Genomic DNA, 23,297 nt, shown 5'->3' with positions numbered 1-23,297 from the left:
TCTCGCAATGCTCGTTAATCAAGACGGTGCGAAGCAAAACTGGCAGTCAATGGCCGAGCGGTATGATGGGCAGCAGTTGGGCAAAAAGTGGTCGTAAAGGAGTTCGTAGCGATACGTCATTAGCAATACCTGTGCAACACCTTTTTACTTTCCCTCCAATTAGTGTGCTGATTGTCTCACGCATTTCCATGAACTGTTTTCGGCTTTCAACAACATGTTCTATCCTTTGCGCAGATACCTCTTTTCTCTTTCTCTTCAACTCTCCCTTCCTCTTAATATACTTCGTTCTGTTTTTCCCCCTTTCGCCCTTCCCTGTGCACTTACGTATCATACGTGCTTATATCTCTTTATGGTGGTACGTGATCGGGAAGGCGGCAGCTACATTAGCCACCCATAACGCCTGTCTTACCGCAGGTCGAAGACACAGGAATTTAATATTCAAACCCCTTCTCCGAAAAAAAAAAGAAGAAGGGAGCAATACCACTTTCTATATTTTCTGTTTTGTAGTAGAGAAGAGGCAAACCAAAAGAGGTTAAGATTATATATATATATATATTCTTAGAGTGCCGTGTGTATAGAGACGGGGACCAAACGCTGTAGTTTGTCTCTTGTTTATACGACGCGGCCTGTAAAGCTTGACTTCGGGTAGAAGCAATTTAACCACACGCACTCAGAGAGGATCTTAATGTCCATCACAGTTGACACTATGAGTGCGCAGCCTCTGGGCCCTTACCGTCAGCTGCATAACTTCACGAGCACAGGTGAACTTCGCAGGGCAGTCATGTCGAAGGAAGATGAATACAGCAAGTTCGAGAGGGAAATTGTTGTCGAGGTGAATGAACTCCGCCGCGACCCCGCACGTTACGCGGATATCTTACGGGAGGAAGCTACCGTTGGTTATCCTTACGTTCGTGCTGATCCGAAGACGCAGTGCTGCCCAGAGATGACGCTCGAACAATTGAAGGTGTATATTCAGGATTTTAAGCAAGAGCACAATGCACTAGAGGAATCCATCGCATCGCTGAAAAAGGACTGGAATGATGCACAGCTCGACATGAGGGAGCGATGGAACCACGAGGACGCTGAGCGAGCCAAGAAGTTACGACGCGCCAACATACGAAAGCGGAGAGGATCGTCGTTGATTGATGACGACTACTTGGATAGGCGGCAGCGAGCCATAATGCGGATGAGTGAGGAGTTTAAGAGCCAGATAAAGGAGGCTGAAGAGAGAAAGCGGTACGTCGAGCGCTCATGCATGTGGGCAACGGAGGGCGCGACCCTAATTCTGAACTGCGCTCAATGGTTGATGCAAGCGGAATCAGTACCTTTACTGGAGTACAGCCGTAGTTTGACCCTTGCTGCACGAGACGTAAGTAACGGACATCAGAGCGTGTTGGGTGTTGTTGCGGCAGCAGAAAGGCCTCATGGGTCGCCGCCGAAGAAGGGGATGAGGCGGGTTCGAGCCAGTACGGAAAGCACCGTAAAAGGATCGCAGGTGCCCACTAGCACGACTTGCGCCATGAGCGAGTTGAGTGAACACACTAACAGCATGGCAAAGTTGTCCGCAGGGCTGTCGGGTGAAGGGAGCAGTGATAGCTACAAGGGGAGTAGTGAGTGCGGCACGGATGGGGACAGTGATGATATGGAACGGAGGCAAGGCCATTTTAACAGTGGCCGGAACTCATATCCTTCACTTAGCCTTTCACAAACGGGGGCCCAACGTATGGATCAATCTCTCCTCGCTCTTGCGGAGGAAAGCGAATCACTGAAGCAAACGACTGTAAGTGTGTACGGAAAGTACGGTCACTTGTCTGGGGCACTTCGTGGAATTCAGATGTGTAATGCTTTCACACCACGAAAAATGGTGTTGCAAATGCTCCTCGCACAGAGACTACCAGAGTTCCTTCTTTTGGCACCCAACGTCAATGCCGAGGCTTACGAATTTCCCGCAGGATCAATTCGCAACCCACTTCTTTGGAAAGATGGTCGTCTTTTGGGGTGTGGCTGGGTGCGTGCTCCTGATGGTAGGGTGAGTTTGACGCTATTGCTAGCAACAAATTTCGAAGAACTTAGCCTGATCCATGAGCAACGGGACTTTTCACTCCCTCAAATCCATCGCATTATAAATAGCAACAACAACAACCAGAATGGTGATGATTCTCCTCAGAGTCAATCAAGAAAGAAGGAGTTGCTGAGTGGCCGTGTCGTTGTACAGTTGCAATCTTCGCTGTTTGTGGAGGTGGTCGAACCAACTTCTCACCCCATTTTTGCTGACAGGAACCAACATGTTGTACGTGTAGTTGTTCGAGCGTGCATGTGCGATGTTGACATTTCGGCAACGGCGACGTCAACCTTGGACCCTGTGCCCATGGTTCCCCTTTTAGACAAGGAGTTGATTCTCGTTCAACGAAGACTTGACGACTTGAATGAGGTGGAAATTCTTTTAGATGTCCGCTCTGCTCGAATGCGGTGGTCATCTCAACCACTACTCGTGCACATATTTGAACGTCCACGGGGGTTGGGCGCCGTTGAGCCATTCAGAAATGTAGGTTGCATACGCGTGACACCCACGAATCAGTGCTCCCTTGTTCAACCTGAGCAAAACTACGGTTCTTTGGTGCGGTATCAACAACACCACCATTGCCATCAGCCGGGGTTGCATCAAGTGCCGGCCGATGGGCCTGTGGTACGTTTGCCATCTGCACTACTTCAGTTGCGGTGTGCCTGCCCCATCGATCAGACCGAGGAACCTTGCGGCTGGCCGCTCATCATGAACGAATTTCAACAACGTGGTGCAACTCTGATCGAACCGCTTTGTGGAGTGTGGACAACACTCAACCACACACAGCGTGTTGCCGTAAGAGTTCCGCGCAACGATCACTTGCGCTGCGCTGTGGACACCATCTCCACCCACCTCTACAGAGAGGAGCGTGCCATGCATCAGGAGCAGCGAGAGAGCAGCCAGTCCCAATTGAAAGAACAGATTCGGCGAGCCAAGGAAGAGTTGGCGGAGGCCCAAGAGGAGGAGAAGGAAGGGATAGAGACTCTTCAACAGGAAATCGCTGCTCTTCAGAAAAATATGGTGCGCCGCCGGGGTAAAGAACTCGCGAATCTGAAGAGACAGGAGGATGCCTTGCAACAGAAAGTTAACGAACTGAGAGACAGGGTGTCAGAGCGACAGGACGCAGTAAGCGACGCGGAGGAAGAGCTGGTGCTGGTGTGCCGCCGTAGCGCAGCTCGTTCAAGGCGGTTAAAGATGTTGCGACGGGAGTATTCCCGCTTGCGGGACCTCACAGATTCCTCAAAATGCCCCCGCGTGGAGGTAGCGCTTATAGCGGACGGTTATTCAACGTTCGTGTCATCCGACGTCACGAGGTTGGACGTTGTCGATGATGCGTGCACCGTGTTTGTTGGCGAGGTGCCGTTGGTGAGGGGGTTTTGTGGACGCGCGGTGCTGCTTGTGGATGGACTGGAGGCTGTGCAATGGGATGTACGCCCCGGGAGGTAACACAATGGATGAACGGACTTGGGAGAGCTGGTGTTGACAGATGAACAGATCGAAGAAGCGAGGTTGGGACTGAGTGGTGGTGTGCATTTGCAACTCTGTCTCCTGGTGCTTGGAGAGAGTTTAGTTTACGCTAGCTGGGAGCTTTTTTTCGCAAGGCCACAGCGACTTGTATGCAATATGACAGGCTGCGATAGTGATGTGAATACGTGCGCGCTTGGAGACTTTGCGGGGAGACAAAGCGTATGCCCGTTATCGGTTGTCCTCGGGTTGGAGATTGTGTGGTTTGTTGGGACATGCGCGAGGTACCCAAGAAGACAATGAAGGGAAGGGAGGGAGTAAACTTGCCGCACCTCCACCTGCACGATGTTTTAAATTCAATGGGGGTTCCGCTGTGCGCCGGTACGCAGCTGGAGGCGGACCATCGTTTCTTTATGCTTCAAGTTCTTTTTTTATAGCAGAAAAAAAACCACCCTATTGGCACACTGAGTACAACTGAGCTGGTGATGCTTTCCCACTCCGCTTCCGTGTCTATGCTGTTTGTTGTAGTATTTGTTCGGATAGATCGGCGTCGCCGGTTACTTCTCATACTAGATGGCCGTATCCTGATCAGGCACACCTACGGACGTCACCTGAAGAAGGTCGCGACAAATGTAAGTCGGTTTTCACTCGCTTCTTACCGCGCGTTGATGTACGCAGCACTTCCGCCCCTCAACTAACGTGGATAATGAATAGGCGAGGATTTGGTTTTCATCACTCTCGAATGCTCCGGGTGACCTCGCACAGTAGGGTTGTACCAAACAAGAGTTGAATAATGTATATTCTTTCTGCTTTAGTTTCTCCACTATTGTATCAAATACGACGTGTACCTGTGCCTCACTAACCAATTTGTTGGGATATGTGATATGGCTGCTCTCTTCCATTATTATTTGTGTTATCCTTTTCATATTTCTTGTTTATTATCCTCGAGTGTATGTGTGATTATTTGATATCTTGTGTAACTCCTTTTTCTATTGTCACTGTTGCATTTCCCCTTTACTCACACGCTCTTCCCTCTTTCCCGCATATGTGTGTATTTGATAAAGTCATAAGGAAACAACACTGACAATGAGCATGGACACCCGTATGGTGAATTTTGGTTTTACGCGTGCTGCTCTCCTGTGCGGTATTTTATTATTGCTAACTGCCGTGTGTTCGCTGCATGTGACTGCTGCTGATGGTGATGATGGACGCGTGATTGTTAATGTGAAGGAGTATTTCTCTATGGACAATTTTGCATTTAGTCGTCATGGGAAGTACTTTGTTAGTTACAACAATGCTGAAGCATATTGCCGCGACAATGGCGCTGTGCTTCCTGCCGATCAAACGGAGGCGGCACACCAAAGTTTGCAGGATGCAATGAAAGATGTGTTAACGGGTTCGGATGCTTTCAGCTACCTTGGTGGAGATGCTGTGTACAGTAGTGGCGGGGCCATTGTGGCTGATAAGCGTTGTAAGCCTGGAGACGCGGCATCTTCACGTCATTGTGTGTATCGTTGGAATAAGGGATTGTTTGCAAAGGCTTTGCCTGATGGTCACGGGGTGGCGTTCTGGCGTGGTTCATATGTCAAATACGCTTTTGCGGCTCCAATGAATGGTTACCCATCCTTTTGGGGTAGTGAATATCCCAAGCATGGTCAGTTGTATACCCTTTCATGGTACCATGAAGATGATGATGTGACTACCTGGTATGATGGCAGGGAGGCTTCTGGGACTATTCGTTGGACAAGTCAGAACTTTGAAACAAAGTCTCAAGACTACGTTGTTGTTTGCGAGGTCCATGATTCTATCAGCACGACGACAACCACAACAACTACCACTACAACTACAACTGCACCTGCCTCTGGCGAAGTACCGGAACCAACTGTGACAAAGGATGAAGAAGTTACTGTGACAACTGTGTCATTGGAAGAGAGGATTGATTTGCTCATTATTCTTATAGCTCTAATTTCTGTTGTTTCCCTCATTGTGTTGCTGCTTTTCCTTTTACGTTGGTTCTGTGATTATAATGTTAAAAAGGAGATCATTCCCATGACGCTGCGTGAAGTTGTTGGAGAGCCGTTGTTTGTCCTGGAGCCAACACCTTTTGTTCCCCCAGAGGGTTTTGCTGCTCCTCCCTTAGCCCTGCAATATTATAACCAAATGATGACCGGTCAATCGTATTAGCGTCACATCGTGTATCACATGGGTGGTGGTTGAGTGATGTTTAGGATCAAGTGGAGTAATGAATACTGTGCCGCTTTCATCCTACGTTACGGACCGTCAAAATTTCTAGCTTCGTGTATTGTTTCACTTCCTATTATTACTTTCAGTAGTGCTCAATACTCTCTTATGTAATTATTACTTTTATGTTCCTAATATTAACGATCTCCTTGTACCATGTTGGCTCTGCGAGGGACTTCCGATGTGTGGCATCACTTCCCTCCGACCACATCATTGCTCTTTTAGTGTGTGACCCATTGAACCATCTTTACTGTTTGATGTCCCATTGTTTCGTTGTTGTTGGTGTTGATTATTTATTTCGTGTGTGGGTGTCATGTTTAGTTCGCGTTATTTCATGTTTTACTTCCATGTATATGTGGGAGGCTTGTAGGTCCTCCCTGTTACGTGTGATGTATTGCTATACGTGTAACTTGCAGCACTTAATTATTTTAACAATCTATATGAGGTTGTATTAAATGAGAGTTCCATAGTGTTCAATCCCTGAGTTATACTTGGCCCATTATGATAATAAATGTTTTGAGTACCTGTGTCTCACTAACCAATTTGTTGGGATATGTGATATGGCTGCTCTCTTCCATTATTATTTGTGTTATCCTTTTCATATTTCTTGTTTATTATCCTCGAGTGTATGTGTGATTATTTGATATCTTGTGTAACTCCTTTTTCTATTGTCACTGTTGCATTTCCCCTTTACTCACACGCTCTTCCCTCTTTCCCGCATATGTGTGTATTTGATAAAGTCATAAGGAAGCAACACTGACAATGAGCATGGACACCCGTATGGTGAATTTTGGTTTTACGCGTGCTGCTCTCCTGTGCGGTATTTTATTATTGCTAACTGCCGTGTGTTCGCTGCATGTGACTGCTGCTGATGGTGATGATGGACGCGTGATTGTTAATGTGAAGGAGTATTTCTCCATGCCTAATACTGTTTGTATATATATGTTGTAATGTTGAGTTGCGTGGCTGCATAAATGTTTGTCACTCTTTCATTGTACTATGATACGTTCGAATGGTATGTATGATCATTTTTTTGCTCTGTATTTTACTTTATTGGTATGACCATGAGGATGACACCGTAGTGGGGAGTGCTTTCAGCTCGTTATTTGGCATGGTTATATGATTTGTTGGCGCTGTGGGCAACCACATAATCTGTGTTTTTGAATTGTTTGACAACCCAACGAAGTTTGCGCTGTATTTTTTCTATCCTTTCATTGTTTTTTGTTTCGCTTAATTGTTGCGTAGCGGACATGTTATATGTTTATATTTATTCGACCGTATTAGAGGTTGGTGTTTTGCTATTTTATTATTGGTGTAATATCTTCTTTTTCATACTTGTTGTATCTGTGACTGTCATTACTTCCCGGGAATGTGTTTATGTTTTTCTTCTCTATTTCGTATCTGTCCTTTCTTACGGGTGAGTAATTAGTGTTTCGTATCTTTCATCCACGATGAAGGGTGGTGGGGGCATTGTTTGTTTTTCACAGGAGTGCCTGTACTTTCCTTCTCCTCTGACGGATGCCAGTATTGAGAATATTATCGAGTTAAGTAGTCTACTTGTACGTACTGAGGACCCTTGTGAGAATGTTGTGGCGTTCAAAGTTCTCAGTGCTGTACGCAATCGCTATGGTGTTCAACCATCTGTTGGACTGATATTTGCTGGTGAATGTGTGAGGGTGAAGTTTATGCTTGACATCCGTAGGCTCCGTCGTCTCGCAGCGAGGCGTGGTGGCGTGGAGGAAGGAGCTGTGGAGTTGCCAGACGCTGGCACAAGGGATGAGGTGTTCGTGGATATATGTGTGGTGCCGAGGGAAGTTATGGCACCGTATGAGTCTGTGAGTGGTTTCTTTGGAGGTGACTGTAGTAGCAAGGGCCCTAGCGGTCCGGACGTCGCTGCTGCATTTTGGAAGCAACGTGGACGTGTGCAGGCGAGGGAGCGGAATGCTGTTCGGTGTGCACTTCGCTGTATTTATGGGGAGTTGGGTGTTCCGGATAGCCTTGTGATGAAGCGAAGTCATGGAAAGGTGGAAGGACTTGTGGAAGGTTGTGAGACTGCGGCTGTGGAGAAAGCTCCGGCAGCACAGCCACAGTTAGGTTCAGCTGTAAGGAATGCTGGAGGAGAGGTGTCTCCACCTTCGACAGCGTTGAGGAGCCGTCACTCCCCAAAGGGTGCTGGGGATCAGACTGCTGCTTCGGCTTCTCCATTGGTTTATTCTCCTGTTAACTGTGCTTCAGGTACTGTTCCTAGCGGTCGGTGCAGTAATGGGTATGAAGCAGCTGTCGGCGAGGCAAGCAGAATGACGAATGTTATTGCACCTGATTCTGGGAGGGAGATGTACTCACTATTGAGTGTGTTCCTTCTGTACAAGGTGCCGTTTCCTGTTTGTTGTATCCTGTTATTCTTGTCGTTTCTGTGTGGTATAATTGAGTAGGATGCTATTATAGCTTGTTGGGATGTGCACTCTCCCCTTGGCCATGCACTGAGTAATGCATTGCTTAGGATGTGATCGATGCGGGTGCTGAACATTTGATTCATTTATGGAGTGAGTGTGTGCGTTAATATGGCGCGACGCGGTTGCGGTAGGAACTGTCGTATGCCGCGTGTTGGAATGTGAATCATCGTGAGGAGTTTTTTCTCCTTGTTTGTCTGTACGTCTCTCTCTCTCTCTCTTTCTGTGTGCGTGTGTGTGTGGTCTCAGTATTATTCCTTCCCTTCCCTTTACATTTTGTTGTATTTGTGTTTCTGAAGCTTCTCTTCACTATACGGTAATTGTGCTGTTTCACCATTTCCTTTGCTTGCTGCACGGGCTCTACTTACTGCCTACATGCATACACATGTTTCCTGTATACCGTCTCGCCCATTTCTTTGGATGCTTGCTGTTACTATCTCTTCCCTCTTCTCTTCTGGTACGCAACTGTATATAAGGACTTACAACTAGTAATTGTGTGTAAGCCATTTAGTGACAGTTGACTGATGCTCCGCGCGTGTGGCGTCCTTCAACTAAGGGCACGGCCCAAGACGGTGTGTGTAGAACCTGGTTCAAACCGACTGCCTGAAGCTTTGGTGGTTGAGAAGGCGAGGGATATATTTGGGCGACCTGAATTTCCTGGGAAGCGTGTATTGCACAACTGGCGTTTCTTTATTAAGGCTGGGAAGGCGGCGACGGGTCCTCCCGTGGGACAAGAGTTTTCGAAACTTGGGCTGAAGGCGATGGATTTTGCGAAGGTGTTCAATGACCGGACGAAGCCACACTTCAAGGAAGATGTCGAGCTGATTGTTCGCATCCAAGTGTACTTTGACAAATCGTATCTTTTTACAATTGAACCGCCACCTACTGCGTGGTTCATTCTGCGTGCACTTCGGAAGAAGCGGCGGGAGACGGGACCTGTGCCGCTGCGAGGGCACTACTGTGCTCTGATGACATTGGAGATGGCATACGAAATAGCGAAAATGAAACCGTTGTGTTGGGGACGTCCAGAGTACCCGTTACTGGAGACCCGTGTACGACGCGTTGTTGGGCAAGCCAGGCGGATGGGTGTTTGTTTCATTGGCGTAGATACACCTTACAGTTCCCCCGTGAAAGATATGACTGAGCAGCAGTACACGGAGGAATGCGAAAGGTACAGGCGTATACACATGGAACAATATACTACGTTGAGGCAGCGTGAACTTGAAGAGGCACCACTGATTGAGCGGTTGCACCGGCCCAATATGTCACCACTGACGGATGAACAGATTGAGGAGGGTTTGCGTGACCCCTGTTTACTGGATACCCTGTGGAGAGCGAGCCACCCACTGAGCCCTTATCATCGTGATTTGAGGGAGCGGGAACTTGCTCGACGTTACTTGAATGCACGAGGTTGGGTGAAGGACATGACGCCAGAGGAGATGCGTATTGTTTTTATGAATTACCGACTCCCTGAAGGTGAGAAGCGGAAGCAGATGGACGAGGCTGCAATGAGTGGGGAGGTGTACTGGACGCGTGATGGGGCGCAGCTGTGACCGGTGTTGTGGATATACAGTAATTGTTTTTCCTGTTGTTTTGTTTTGCAGCTATATCGTAATGTTGCAGGTTCCGTAGTGTGCTATGTCCTGTCGTGGTGATGTATTTGGTAACGCTCTGTCGATTACATCACTGTTGATACTGTGAGCCTTGGCGCAGCGTGTGCCACGTTTGCCAGTATGAGCATTGCGCTGCAACTGGTTGGCGTGGCATACAGTTACCTTATCGATTGTCTTGGTAGTTTTGTGTTTTTGATGTGCTTTGTTATTCGTTTACGGGTTGGTGTGTGCACCGGAAGCTCGTTGTCAACCTTATTTTTGTGCTGTATTTGAATGCTTGTGACGTGTAATGTATATTCTCTGTGAGTGAGTGCAGTTTTTAAATTTCTATTTTTTTTCTTTTCCTTTTCACGTAGTCTTATCTGTAAATGACTGTTTTATCGTTTTTTAGTTTTTTATTTTTGTTGGCTTGTGTCATTTCTGTTGAAATAGTTTGCCCTTATACGAAAGTGGAGGAGAGCTTCGGTATGCAGGCGATGCATGATTTTTTGCTTTGTGGTAAAAGAGCATGTTTTGACCATTTAAGCTCGCCTGGGGTGGTTCCTCGAACGTTTACTGGACCTTGGTTTGTTGCGTCGTTGGCGATGTTGCCGTTTCTCTGTGATGTGAATTATGTCGTAAGGTTCCTATTGGAACCATTGAAGTATGTTGTTGCGGGAGATGTTGCATGGTTTGTTCGACTGGTGGAGGATGTTGGTCTTGTGGGTTCTTCTGAGGAGTTGTTTGCGTTGTTTCCAATGCTTGCTTCTAACATGTGTCGGGTGACCTTGGGCGTCGTCACCTGCTGTGCTCTCGGTTATGTTGGTTGTGGTATTGACAGCGCTGCGAAATGGGAAAAATTCAAGAGCACATCTTCACGTGTTGCCGCAGCCAGGTGCCCTGTCAGTATGCGGCATGTTTCGAGTGTGTTTTACTTGTTGTGCCTGTCGCAATTTCATTTGGTATTTTATGCAACGCGGCCGTTGCCCAACACGTACGGACTTATAATGTGTACTCTAGCATGTGGTGCTACTTGCCGTGGCAAATACTATTGGGCAATTGCACTGCTCAGCGCTACCTCAGCGTTGTTTCGATGTGATGTTCTGGTCTTGCTGGCACCTTACTCTTTATTCTTGTTGTTGAGAGGTGACATCACGTTGCTGCGTGGCGTCGCGGCGGGCATCTGTTCGGTGGCTGCTGTCGTTATCTTCAGTATTGGGATGGATAGCTACTTGTGGGGGAGGTTGGTGTGGCCGGAAGCCGTGGTTCTCCTGTTTAACACCGCAGAGAATCAATCGTGGAGGTGGGGAAGGCTGCCCGTATATTGGTACGTGCTGGTGGCACTGCCGCGCAGCTTGCTCTTTCTGTATCCATTGTGGCTTACTTTAGTGTGCATGGGGTGGGGGAACATATATTTTGCATTGCATAGGTTGTCGGGCGCGGGCAGAAGAGAAGGAACAACTAGTGAAGAACCATCACCTGCTGCAGCCCACTGTGCGCTTTGGGTGTTTCTGGACACCAGCGAGCGGTACGCTGACTTATTGGTACCGTCAAGTCTCTTCATCGTATTGTACAGTTTGCTTCCCCACAAGGAAGTTCGGTTTTTGATGATTGTGTTTCCCTGGTTGCTGGTGCCCCTAGCGGCGGCTGGTACACGCCTATGGGACGAGTGTTTCGCGCGGCCACTGTCATCTTGCACATTGGAGGTGACAAAAGGAAAGGGAATTGTACAGGGGCGTGCTACGCTAGTAAAGTGGAGGAATGAGGGTGCAAACCTGCGCAGCAGAGGAGATGGGAAGGGTGGTTTTAATGTCAGGCCGAGGTGGTTTCTTGCTTGCTTAACCCGGCGCTCTGTCATCGCATCTTTGATAGTCCTCTTGTACACTGTGCAGCTCGCGACCGTTTTGCTTTCTGTGTACTTGAGCGCTGATAATTACCCGGGGTCCGAGGCTCTACGACGTCTTCACCACGCTGTAGAAAAAGATGTTAGGAACTCGTCCTCGTGCCTAAGTCGGCGCCTAACCACAAGAACGAACAGGAGCAACTCTATTTCTGTCTTCATTGACGCCTATGCAGCAATGACTGGAATCAGCCGCTTCCAGAAGGTGCATAAAATACAGAGGCGGAACCCCACAAATAGCACATTTGCAACCGCTGGCGCTTCACAGCAGGTGTCGGATCGCTTTGTTAAACTTTTGACATTTCCTTTCCGCGCGCTAATGAGTGTCGGACGATCAATAGTTGTTGGCGACACTGGGCTTCATGATGAAGAATTGTTTGGGACGGGCAATGTGCCATCCCCCGCTGTTGTTAGTGGTGGCGATAGCAGCCGCACAGAGGTATCAGATGCCTTCAGTCTTTCGATATTGCTTCAGAGACGCGGGCTGGAGATGCAATACATTAAGGAAGAAATACGATTTGACGAAACTAATGACTTGTACAACTCTGAAGGCATAGATTACGTGATTTCGCGGTACTCGCAGCGGGAGCTTCACCGCAAGCACGGGGAGTACAATGAAATCGCAGTCGTGCATGAGTCCAATAGACTGCATATGCTCAAATTGCGGCTTATGCAGTTGTTTTGGTTGCGGAAACGACATGAGGTTGCGGACCAGGCGGACCCGGAGGGAAAACCTTTCCTTATTGCCCTTGGTCCACGATGTTGAGGCACGTGTCCTTACCTGCTTTCAGAGCTGCGCGTGCACTTAGCACGTGCGCCACTTGTCTTTGGCGAATAAATATATGCCTATTAATAAATATATTTTGTAAAATTGTTTATATTGTTGCCCGCTCTCTAATTTAACACACGTTGGAAAATTTTTGTCTTCTGTGTTTCATTTCGTGTTGTCCCCTTTCTTTTTTTTTTTCCTTTCTCGACTTTACTGTCTTTTGTCTTCTATTTTTTTAAATTTTTGTGGAAAGGATGCCACTTTATGTGTCGGCACTTGATCTCTGTGGTACGTGTCCTCGCGTGTTTGTGTGCTCGAATCTGTGATGGCAAACAATTGCAGTGCTGTGAAGGTACCATCAGGAAATGAGGGAATGTATCTCCCTTATTTCCTGTTTTCATTCTTTAAATACTAGCGTTTTCCATCCCTCCATTTATTATTTGATGCCTCGCCGTTGCGAATAGGGCGGCTCATGAAGACTACTTTCCATACCTTATAAGTTTTTATTCTGATTCTAATACCGGCGCCTAATGCTTCCTACTGCCAATCTTCGGGAAAGTAGGAATGACCTGTGAGTGTCATGATATTCAGTGGCGGAGACTGACTGGTTTCCCCCTCTTTGCCGTTATGACTACTTTTTCTTTTCCCCCCTCGTGGGTTTCCAAACACTTTGAAGTTCCTTACTTACTTCATTCATTAATTCATTCACTTATTTATTTGTTTATTCATTTGCTTCATCCCTCCAATTATATTTTTGTTGGTGTTGCTTCCTTTGCTTTACATAAATTAGTGTGTTTGTGTATATACAATCTGAGGCAGTAGCAGGCAAGCAATGAGGCAAGCAGGTGCGCGACGGGAGGTGTGTGTGGGAAGAGCGATCAAATAAATAAATATGTTAAATTTAAAGTGACGGAGAAACGAAACACACACACACACAATAAATGGGTTTGTTTTTTATTTTTATTTTATTTTCATGTCTCAGGTGCAGGACACCTAATCAAATGGGAGCGTGGACACGAAAGGGTATGCATGTAAGGTGGGAGGAGAGGAAGTGGTGAGGAGTGTGATGGGGAACCATTGTTGATGGATAATTGAAAGGGTGAGGAGTCAGTTGAATAAAGAGAAAGAGAGGGGGAAGGCGTGGGTTTCTCTATCTCATTTCGCTTATGTGTTGCTATATTTCTTTTTTTTTTCCGTTTTTTTTTTTCGACCTTACCTTTCCTTACCTTAACCTTTCTTTTTCCCTTTCTCTTTCCATTCGTATGTTGTGGTTATGTGAGCTAATTACCACTTGACTGTGTACTCTCAAACCTCCTTCACCCGCTGTAATTTCCTGGTTAGTGCGGGTGGGGGGACGAATGATGAAAAAAAAAAATCATGCGCGTATGTATTTTTTGTTGTATATGTTTTTTGTTGTGGTGGTGGTAGGGGAGGTGGTGTCGTGTTGTCGTGGTGACGCGGGTTTGTTTGAGTTGGAAGGAGCAATGAGGGAGAGGCTTTAGTTTGCATATGTTGCGCTGTGATGTCGTGTCAGTTCGTGCGTATTTCGTGGTACTGTTTACAATGGTCGTGTACACGATGGTTGCTTTTTCTTTTGTAGTTGTTGTTTTTACTTGTACATATCCTGTGCACGTGAATTTATGTATGACTGAGTGGTTGGGTGAACGTTTGTGTGCGATATTTGGTGAGGTGTGCTGCGACCCAAACCATAACGTTCACTCGCACGCAGCTGTATACGTATATGTATCAGATAAGAACAATGAGCAAATACGGCAACACAATACTCAATGAACTAAACTAATTTACTGAATGCGAATGAAAGGCATGAGGGGAGGGAAATGGCTCATGTTTGTATGGTGGTTTCGTGTAAGTGTGCTCGTTTCTACGCGATATGTGCTGATGTGAGGTTCCGAAGTGTGGGGAAATTTGAAGGACTCCCATGGATGCGTTAAAAATGAAACCGAACTCACGACTGACTGATTGACTGGAAGCTCCGTCATCACTGCTGCAACAATAACCACCGGGTATTATGATGTGTCTTTATGCTCCTTTCCTCATGCATGCGTATCAACACACTAACCCTTTCCAACAACAACAACAATATCGTAATTGTATGTATGTATATACATTTACATATATATATATATATATATACAAAACCGTATCGTAGTAGTTCTGATTTGGCGCAGAGCTAAGCTTAGAGGTGCGTTAGTCTGTCGGACATTATTACTGAAGGAACAACATTATTATCAATATTGTTGATTAGGCAACGGAGGAGGAGTCTCGAGACGGCGACAAAAACAGAAAGGAAGAAGACGAAAGGGAAAGAAGCTTTCCCCTCCCACCCCAAAAAAGGAACTCAAAGAACGAGGCCGTTTCGCGTTTTCCTTCACACGGCGGATACCAAAGCGGAAACATAAAACGCAGGAAAGGTATCTGGGGTACGCGTAATCTTACAGATATACACTGCGTCAGGAAAGGAAAAAAAATTTAAAAAAGGGAAAAACAAACTTTTTTTTTAAAAAAAAGAAAAAGAGTAGATAATTGCTACTCTTTGCTGGAGAGGTATATCCATTTTAATCGAAGAAGGTGGTTAGGTGGTGGGTACCTGTAACGAAAACCATTCAGAAGAAGGGGGGAAAGGGTAATTAAGTGGTAGGCAGGAGAAAAGCAGTCAACGGTAAAAAACAGCATGCAACAATATACCCTTCGGGTGGCTGGACTTGCCGACGGAACCGCCGACGACGCGGTTCGTGAATTTTTTACCCGCTTTGGTGAAGTGACGGAATGCAGCGTCGCTGGGACGGAGGCGACAGTTTCCTACAAGAACCAAGACGATTACGCGGAAGCTCTAAGAATGGATGGTTGTGAATTCGATGTTGGAGTAACACTGAAAGTGGAGGCCGTGGAAAAGACGACGGAGGATGTTCCGCAGGCAGACGGCGCGGGGGCGGGTTCTGCTGAGGATGCCGCGGGAGAGGTCTCCAATGGGGCAAATCGTGATGGCCTGTCGGATACGGGAAATACAGAGGAAAGCAATAAGCAGAAACGCTTTCGTGACGACTACAAGGTTGCTGTACGTCACCTTCCTGATGACGCAACGGAACAGCAACTACGGAATATGTTTCAAAGCGCAGGTACTATTTTGGATTTCTTTCTGGAACCCCGTCGTCGCTACGCCTTTGTTGGGTTTGACAGCCGCGAAGCTGTTGAAGCTGCTCTAAAAATGACCGGCACAGAACTCAACGGCACCATCATTAATGTCGAGCTCAAGCGGACAGTGAGTCGGGAGAGTCAACTGGAGATGAAGGTCGTCGTCAAGAACCTTCCACCAGATGTAACAGAGAACTCTATTCGCAATTTTTTCGCGGCAGTTGGCGAGCCGGTGGATATTTTTATTCATGAAAGGAAGATGTTCGCCTTTGTTGGTTTCGCAGACGAAAGTGCCTGTGCGGCTGCCATTCAGATGGACGGTACGGAGATGGATGGGCACCGTGTGCAGATTGAGAGGCGTCAGCGACAACGGTGCTTCAAATGTAATAAAGAGGGTCACGTTGCCACTCAGTGCCGTGGTGAGCCAACCTGCCGCACCTGCGGTCGTCCGGGTCACATGGCGAGGGATTGTCGCATGCAGCCCGGCTCGTACGACCGCAACCGTGGGGGTAATATGGGCGCAATGGGACGTATGGGACATGCACCTCCTGGTGGTTATTACATGGGTCCTATGGGTGGTGACAGACGAGGGGATGTTGGCAGAAGGCCTCCTTACAATGACCGTCGTGTGGGTGGTGAATACGACAGGAGGCGGCCCCGTTCCCGGTCCCGCTCACCCTCGTACGAACGCCGGCACCGACGCCGCAGCCGCAGCCGCAGTCGCAGTCGAACTCGCAGTCGCAGTCCCAAGCGATTCACACGGGAGCGGGAACGGGGCCGTGACCGAAGTCGCAGTCCATCACGCCGAAGGTACCCGCGTGAGGGGGAGCGGCCCCGCGTGCGTGACGACCGCGTAAGGGACTGAAGCCCAAATTCTGAAAAATTGTAGTGTTCGGCACGCGACTGTGCCGGGGGTTATTATTATTATTATTGTTGTTGTTTCTTTTTTTTTTTTAAATCCCCTTCACAGCGCTATAATAAGGTGTAGTAGTCCAAATGAACCAGGAAAAAGAAATAACGTTAACAATGCTTCGTTTTTTTTTCCCTTTCCCTTTTCTTTAAAAAAAAAATCAACAAGAGTAGTGGTGTGACATGGTAACGGTGAGCAAGGTATCGTTGTGTTGATGGAACCCTCTTTCTGAAGCCCATATCTCCTTTTTCTCTTTCCTGTCCCATTACCTCTACCTTTTGTCCTTGATTTCTTCTCTGACTCACCCATCTTCCTATTCGGTTGCTATTTGGTTTTGTTCTTCTCATGTTTCTTTCTTTTTTTTTTTTTAAAACCCCTCTCCGTCCAATTGATCACGCTATAATTTCTTACCACGGAGATGCAGTTAAGAGAGAGAAGGCGTTATGACATATTTACCGTTGCCGCAATAACTGTTTTCAAACCAATGATGGTAACCGGAAGGTGAGTGCCAGTGAATCAAAAGGGCAGGGGAGAGAAGAAGCTAACGATTGGAATCTGTTCAAATGATCTTGATGGGTGTTATTATTATTATTGTTGTTGTTATTATTATTATTATTATTATTATTTGCACCTCGTGTTGACATCATCTCGAGAAACAATGAGAACAGAGGACAAAATACACGAAAAACAAAAAGAAAAGAAAAGAAAAAAAAATGGCTAGTGGAGTTTCGTTGGGGGACACTTACATTTACGTGTATTTTATGAGAGAATGGGATTGAGGGGGCGGAAAATGAACGCAGCAGCAGCATCAGAAACAACAACACCAATAATAATAATAATAATAATAATAATAATATCGGTAATGAAAGGGCAGAACAAAAAGCAATGATGAGAGACGAGGGGGAAAAAGATGGAGAAGTTTTAAAGAAGGCAGTCGTGGCGGAAAAGGGGGTGGGGCGGAGCGGCAGGAGGAAAAAAAAAGCTGAGAGACGTGTCGGAGGGTCTAAAGGATCCAAACAGCAACCATAACAGGGCTACACGAGAAAGTATAGAAGGAAAAAGAAGGAAAGAAGAGGGAGGAAAAAAAAAAAAAGGGAAAAACGGACAGACAAAAGACAAAAAAGGCCGAGAAACATGCAATTATTTAATCATATATATATATTAATCTAGTAAGACTATAGTAGTTAAGCTGCAGAATTGGTTTATCTGAAAAGAGGAAGGGTATAATGTGGTATGGACGGAGGGGAGGTGGAAGAGAGGAAGAGAAAAAAGAAATGAAAGTAGGAAGAGGAATATAACGAACAGAAAAAAAAAATTAGAAACAAAGGAAAAAGAAGGAATCATTTGTGCTACTGAAACCGCTCGAAGAATACGCGGCCAGTCTATTGCGCACGGAAAAGGAACAATTTCGCCTTTTGTTCTCCCTTTTCTTTTTTTTTCAATGACGTGTGTTCATTTGTATTTGTATTTGTATTTGTTTATGTTTATGTTTGTTTTTTTATTTCCTTTTTTCTTTTCACGTCTTCCAAACATTTGGCACTCCCTCCTTTTCCACCACTCCCGCTTCGCCCTCAGTAAGTGTGTGCATGCATGGAGGCATATGAGAAAAATGGGAGCCGAGTAAATGGAAGGAAGGAAACTTATGCGGGAGGTGTCAGTGTGTAAACATAAAGATACAAATACAAATACAAATACAAATAAATATAATATAATATAATATATGAGCTTCCCCTTTAAGGAGGAGGAGGAAGAGGAGGGGTTCGAGTGACTTTTTTTTCTCTTTTTCCCCCTTCCATGCGTTCCGCTTGCCTAACTTTTTGTTTTCTCATTTCATACCCCTTTTTCTAACATATATATATATATTTTACTCTTTCCTCTTATTATTTTCTTTTTTGGTGTTGTTTTATTTTATTTTGTTTTCGCTACCGTATTTCAAAAAATAAAATTAATAAAAACCATATAATAAACATACACATACACACACACACACACACAAACAAACATACATTTGAAAAAAAAAAGTAGGAAAAGCAAGTTACATTTTTGTCATTTTAATTTCGTGTGATATCAAAGTAGATCAGACTAAAACTTCCCAGCACATTTAAATAGGTCCATACGGAGCTGCAAAAATTAGGCGTTTAAACTATTGGCGTGATTCAGGTGGCTGAAAAAAAAAAAAGTAACTAAAAGTAGTTGTAGTGTAGGAGCATTAGGAGAGAAGTTAGTGAACCCAGTTTTTGACTTTTTTTCCTCTTTTTTTGTTGAAAGAAAACTACTGAAGGAACGAAAAGCAAGTGAGGGTTAAAAAAATAACTATACCGGTAGCAATAAAGGGGAGAAGAGAGGAGAGAGACACACACGCATATATATACATTTTTACTGTTACATAAAAGGAGAAAAGAAAAAGTAAAAAAAGAAAACAAGAGAAACTACCTACGAGTTGGCATTTGCTTGAGAATCATGACAGGAAAAGATGGAAAAGTACTGGTCGCTGACCTTCCCATGATGTACCCGAAGGACCTTTTGCGTTTTGAAAAAGAAGGTGGTGTATGGGGTCAACAATATCGTGTGCGCCGTCAACAACTGACGCTGGCAGTTGGGGCTGCTGCGTTTTCAACTTTGTTGGGAATCGGATACGTGAGGCGGCGGCGCAATACCGGTTTTGTGGTGTTCAGTACCTTCACTGGTTTTACCGTCCTCGGGTTTTGCCTTGGCGCAACCCTCTCACCAATTATATATCCAAATGTCGCTAGCAACCGGGAGACGTCGATGATGCGCCGCGTCTGGTGGGCAAAGGAATGCGCTAAGCACTGGGATTACTCGCAGATGGATGGAAATTCATGGCATGCAGCACACCCGCACGACAGATTGCCGCAGCAACTAAAAGGCAATAATGAGGAATGCGCTACCGCTTGATTTGTTCATTTTTTTTATTTTTATTTTTATATTCATTTTCATTTTAGGTTTTTTTTCTTTTTTTTTCCCCTCCCTCTCTCCCTCTCTCTCTCTCTCTCTTTCTCTTTCTTTCTTTTTTTTGTTTTTTGGGATGAACCTCAATTTTCCCCTCCTCTCCTACAGTTTTTATGAAGGTGTGAGTGTGAAGGATTTTACTTACTGGGTGTGATCATTAAAAAAAAAACAAAATAAAAAAAAATACAATTATAAAGTAGTGAAGGGGGAATGCGAAATAAAAGAGAAGATGAGGAATCGGGCCGTACAACACTCAGAAGAAAGTGTTTTTTTTTTTTTGAGTATTGGGATTCATTTGGCGCCCTTTTTTTTTTGTTGTTTTGTTTTGTTGTTTTGTTTTGTGCAACACTCTGAATAATAGGCTGGCGCAACGTAGATTAATAATGTTTTGCTTCCACCATGGAAACAACAACAACAACAACAACAACAACAACACACAATAAAAAAAAAAAGAAACAAAAATAACAACATCGAGGAGGTGAAGTAACAGTGGTTAGAAATCCCATGTGACTCCCTTGATTTGTTTTTTTTGTCTTAGTTTCGCCTCGACGTATTCAATTTCTCTTTTATTTTATTTTTTTTTTTCTTCTGAAGCATATGTCCACTCGTTGCTTCATCTCATCTTTTAGCATGGTGAACCGCAGCCGTTTTCGAACAGTGTATCAGAACAAAGCATCGTATGCAGCCCGCTAAACTACCTTGCAGTATCGAGTGTTTAACTCCTCTACTTCATAGTTATTATTATTATTATCATTATTATCATTATCATCATCATCATCATCATCTTGTGTAGTGAACGCATTAAAGGAATTTCCCTCCTTTTTATTAAAAAAAAAAAAGAAAAAACAGAGGGGGTGGGGAAAAAACAACAACAACAAATGATCGGTAGTATTTGCTTCGTATTCATTGGTGATGTGGCGGTTCTTTTTCGTTCCTCCTTTTTTTTTACTTTCCTTGTGCAAGAGGCACTTAAGAGCCGACGTTTTTACTCATCGGCTGATTCGTTGATTATGCACATACCTCTTTTTTTTTTTCTTCTTTTCCTATTGTATTTTCTTTTCCCAATACCTTGTTAAGGTTTGTGTGTGCTTCTGTGTGTTGTTTCCTCCTTTTTCCTCTGTTTCGCGATTCTTCTTCTTCTCCTCCGCTTTCCAGTAACTTCTACGGTTTATTTACATTTGAAGTCTTCCTCACATATAATGAGGTTTATTATTATATCGCAAGCAAGTGGGAGGATGAGAGATAGGTTTTGATTCCCTGAAGTGAGGTATTTTCTATCATTATTATTATTATTATTATTTTGTCATTACCGAAAGAGCATATTAAAATGTAGAAAAAAACCAAACCAAACCAAACCAAACAAACAAACAAACGAAAACGAGAAAACGTTGTAAACTAGTGGTTCGTGTTCTTCAGTTGGTAAGTTGTGACTTTTTTTTTTCTTTTCATCTTTTTTTCCCTCTATTTCACAGTTCGTCGATGCACTTTACTTTTCCCCCTCCTCCTGCCCTCACCTTTATCGTGTGGTTTTCTGAAGGAAAGAGGTGGAGGAAAGTAAAGTGAGACTCACACTTCATCTTTATATTGAGACAATATTGTGGAGGAAAAAGGGGGGAAAGAGGCAGAAAGAAAGAAAGAGAAAGAGAGAGAGAGAGATTGAGAGATTGAGAGATAGCGGCTCCCTATAAATGTGACTGTGTCCATCTGTATTGTTTTCATAACCCTTGTTGAAGGGGAAGAAAAAGAATAAGGATAAAGATAAAGAAGATGTTTTGAGTTGATCCGTTTTGTTCGTTTAGTTCCTCATGTTTCAATTACGCGCACACATGCTTCTACCAGCTCATTGCTTCGATTCTGCTTGTGATTGTTTTCTACCTCTGTTCTCTACCTCTACCTCTCTCCGCTCTTCGTTTGCGTGCATGGATGCGTATTAGTTATTACTGATGCCCTCGGGATTCTTCCAGGCTCTCCGTTATAGCACCAATGTGGGTGAGGAACCGTATCAAAAGCAACAAAAGCAACCACAAAACAACAAAGGCGCCTCCATGGTTTGTCCACGCATCCGAGAAAAGCAGTTGACATCTGTTGTGACTGAAGGCGGCTGCGGTTCGGAAATAACAGCACAGCTGCAATTGCAACTTTTCCGCATCTACGCCAACGTCAGCCGGCAGCGGGAGTGGTTTGTCTTCCATGAAGCCAACGCCCGGGCGCTCGCAGCCGAAGCAGAAAAACTCCGCAGACGTTTTTTTCCTCTTGAGCCCAGCTTCTTGGAGGGGTTAGGCATTAATGCGTTTGGTTATACCACCCAGCAATTGCCATTACTGGGTGGAACTGGTGCCATGCATGAGGAAATTACACCCTGCGCCACTACTGCTCAGTTTCCAGTTAGACAGAAGGAAAATGAGGAGAGAGGGGGTGAACAAAAATGGGCGGGTGAATACCGAAAGCAGGACGCTGGCGCCAACAGCTCTTCTCACAAGCCACTCAACATGGTAGCGGCCAATCATGATACAAATGCATTTGGATTAACCTCTGGATGGAGTGGGGGGGAGGGGGACATGTTTGACAGTTGGAAAAGTGGGGAACCTCTGTGTCACCTCGCGCCCGACTATTTGCTGCGGTTAACCGCCAGTTGGATACACGAGCGGTTTAGCCCGGTTCCTACGAATCCGCATGTATGTGAAAAAAGTTCCCATGCTTCAGCCGCTGGAACTGTTGTTGAGTCCCTTGTTAGCTTGTTACTTCCCATACTTCGTTCCCTTCATAACCTTGTCGGAGCGGCACGCTGGCGGACTAACTCAACTGGGGATCACCGCGCTGCAGATTCAAGTGCAGTGGTTGATGTTCTCCCCGCACTTGCTAAGCATCTTTTCTACCTTCTGCATGAGGTTATTTCCTGCATGTCGTTGAGGGCCGTGCCGCCAAATGCGCTAAACGATGAAGAGCGAGCGGAGGGTGAACACATCCTTTTCTATCTCCTGCAGGAGTGGGACTTACTTTTGCTTTTATTGTGCAGTGATGAAAGGTTCCCTCTCGGAGATAATGGGTTGTTTCCCCCTCAGCATAGTGGCCATGGACCAGTCGCAGCATCAGTCTCTGCCGCTGTGCCTCAATCCATCGTCATTGAAGCCTTTTCACTTTTGTCTACTCATTACCTACAAATAACAGAGAGGAGGTGAGCCCGTTATGGAAGACTCAAACAGATTTTTGTTTGTTACAATATTAAAACATGCCAAAAAAGAAGCAAAAAAGGGGGAAGAGAAGTTGTGGAAGGGAGGAGCGGAGGGATATTTGTGTGCGTTTCATGAGGTGCCGTTGGCATCATAATCGTCATCATCAGAAGGAAATAACTTTATGTGCATGGCACAGCAAGACAGACGTCTGACCATTCGGTTAATACGTGTGTGTATGTGTTTGGCTGTGCTCTACGCCAAGGCGGCGGGGAAGGGGGGGGGATGTTCCTCGTGTTTTAATATTTTTCTCTTTCGAATTATACAAACCTTCTTGCCATTTCCAAAATGTTTTAAACCTCCCCTTCTCGCCTACGCTTTGTTTTTCAATTTTTCTTTTAAAAAATGAAAAAAAAACAGGTGAATAAATGAATATACAGACACATAAACACGTATATATACGCACTGGATACTTTTAGTGTGTCGGTTGATTCATTCATTATATTTTTCTGTTCGTTCAGTATGTTGTTGCTACTTACAGTTAACTGTACTTTAGTTTTCCTGAGTTTCCTCCTTCTGCCAATATCGTCACGGTGTCTATTGGCTTTTTAAAAAT

The 23,297-nt window shown here is 45.3% G+C and overlaps 8 protein-coding genes across 8 annotated transcripts, besides 28 other annotated features; all 8 read left to right on the top strand.

Annotated features, from left to right (window-relative positions):
* Nucleotides 1-23,297: part of a sequence feature (sequence corresponds to BAC RPCI93-30M24) that runs on past both edges of the window.
* Tb927.2.4780 (hypothetical protein, conserved) lies at nt 686-3,508 on the top strand (the record flags this gene model as incomplete). Its single annotated transcript, XM_946567.1, has 1 exon — nt 686-3,508. One exon carries the CDS (start codon nt 686-688, stop codon nt 3,506-3,508), a length of 2,823 nt encoding a protein of 940 aa, XP_951660.1.
* On the top strand, nt 4,613-5,710 carry Tb927.2.4760 (hypothetical protein, conserved; the record flags this gene model as incomplete). The annotated part of the gene is made up of 1 exon (XM_946566.1): nt 4,613-5,710. One exon carries the CDS (start codon nt 4,613-4,615, stop codon nt 5,708-5,710), a length of 1,098 nt encoding a protein of 365 aa, XP_951659.1.
* Nucleotides 7,219-8,199, top strand: Tb927.2.4750 (hypothetical protein, conserved; the record flags this gene model as incomplete). The annotated part of the gene is made up of 1 exon (XM_946565.1): nt 7,219-8,199. One exon carries the CDS (start codon nt 7,219-7,221, stop codon nt 8,197-8,199), a length of 981 nt encoding a protein of 326 aa, XP_951658.1.
* On the top strand, nt 8,742-9,770 carry Tb927.2.4740 (ribosomal protein L11, putative; the record flags this gene model as incomplete). Its single annotated transcript, XM_946564.1, has 1 exon — nt 8,742-9,770. One exon carries the CDS (start codon nt 8,742-8,744, stop codon nt 9,768-9,770), a length of 1,029 nt encoding a protein of 342 aa, XP_951657.1.
* Tb927.2.4720 (dolichyl-P-Man:Man(7)GlcNAc(2)-PP-dolichylalpha(6)-mannosyltransferase, putative) lies at nt 10,199-12,475 on the top strand (the record flags this gene model as incomplete). Its single annotated transcript, XM_946563.1, has 1 exon — nt 10,199-12,475. The coding sequence occupies one exon, from the start codon at nt 10,199-10,201 to the stop codon at nt 12,473-12,475; it is 2,277 nt and encodes a 758-aa protein (XP_951656.1).
* Nucleotides 12,557-12,591: a sequence feature (AT_rich).
* Nucleotides 13,167-13,208: a microsatellite.
* Nucleotides 13,429-13,450: a sequence feature (AT_rich).
* Nucleotides 13,658-13,738: a sequence feature (GA-rich).
* Nucleotides 14,591-14,632: a microsatellite.
* On the top strand, nt 15,171-16,496 carry Tb927.2.4710 (RNA-binding protein, putative; the record flags this gene model as incomplete). Its single annotated transcript, XM_946562.1, has 1 exon — nt 15,171-16,496. The coding sequence occupies one exon, from the start codon at nt 15,171-15,173 to the stop codon at nt 16,494-16,496; it is 1,326 nt and encodes a 441-aa protein (XP_951655.1).
* Nucleotides 17,121-17,167: a microsatellite.
* Nucleotides 17,232-17,255: a microsatellite.
* Nucleotides 17,367-17,397: a microsatellite.
* Nucleotides 17,594-17,666: a sequence feature (CT-rich).
* Nucleotides 17,680-17,707: a sequence feature (AT_rich).
* Nucleotides 17,794-17,881: a sequence feature (T-rich).
* Nucleotides 17,997-18,058: a sequence feature (A-rich).
* Nucleotides 18,242-18,262: a microsatellite.
* Nucleotides 18,402-18,461: a sequence feature (A-rich).
* Nucleotides 18,476-18,496: a sequence feature (AT_rich).
* Nucleotides 18,508-18,548: a microsatellite.
* Nucleotides 18,930-18,970: a sequence feature (T-rich).
* Nucleotides 19,002-19,457, top strand: Tb927.2.4700 (hypothetical protein, conserved; the record flags this gene model as incomplete). Its single annotated transcript, XM_946561.1, has 1 exon — nt 19,002-19,457. The coding sequence occupies one exon, from the start codon at nt 19,002-19,004 to the stop codon at nt 19,455-19,457; it is 456 nt and encodes a 151-aa protein (XP_951654.1).
* Nucleotides 19,469-19,502: a microsatellite.
* Nucleotides 19,527-19,570: a microsatellite.
* Nucleotides 19,668-19,707: a sequence feature (AT_rich).
* Nucleotides 19,817-19,853: a sequence feature (A-rich).
* Nucleotides 19,916-19,981: a microsatellite.
* Nucleotides 20,076-20,096: a sequence feature (AT_rich).
* Nucleotides 20,241-20,296: a microsatellite.
* Nucleotides 20,787-20,811: a microsatellite.
* Nucleotides 20,849-20,872: a microsatellite.
* Nucleotides 21,126-21,183: a sequence feature (CT-rich).
* Tb927.2.4680 (hypothetical protein, conserved) lies at nt 21,455-22,690 on the top strand (the record flags this gene model as incomplete). The annotated part of the gene is made up of 1 exon (XM_946560.1): nt 21,455-22,690. One exon carries the CDS (start codon nt 21,455-21,457, stop codon nt 22,688-22,690), a length of 1,236 nt encoding a protein of 411 aa, XP_951653.1.

The sequence above is a fragment of the Trypanosoma brucei genome, chromosome 2, assembly GCF_000002445.2.
Source record: "Trypanosoma brucei brucei TREU927 chromosome 2, complete sequence".
NCBI lineage: Eukaryota > Euglenozoa > Kinetoplastea > Trypanosomatida > Trypanosomatidae > Trypanosoma > Trypanosoma brucei.
Note: the sequence above shows the minus strand (reverse complement) of the source record. Positions and strands in the feature narration are given on the sequence as shown.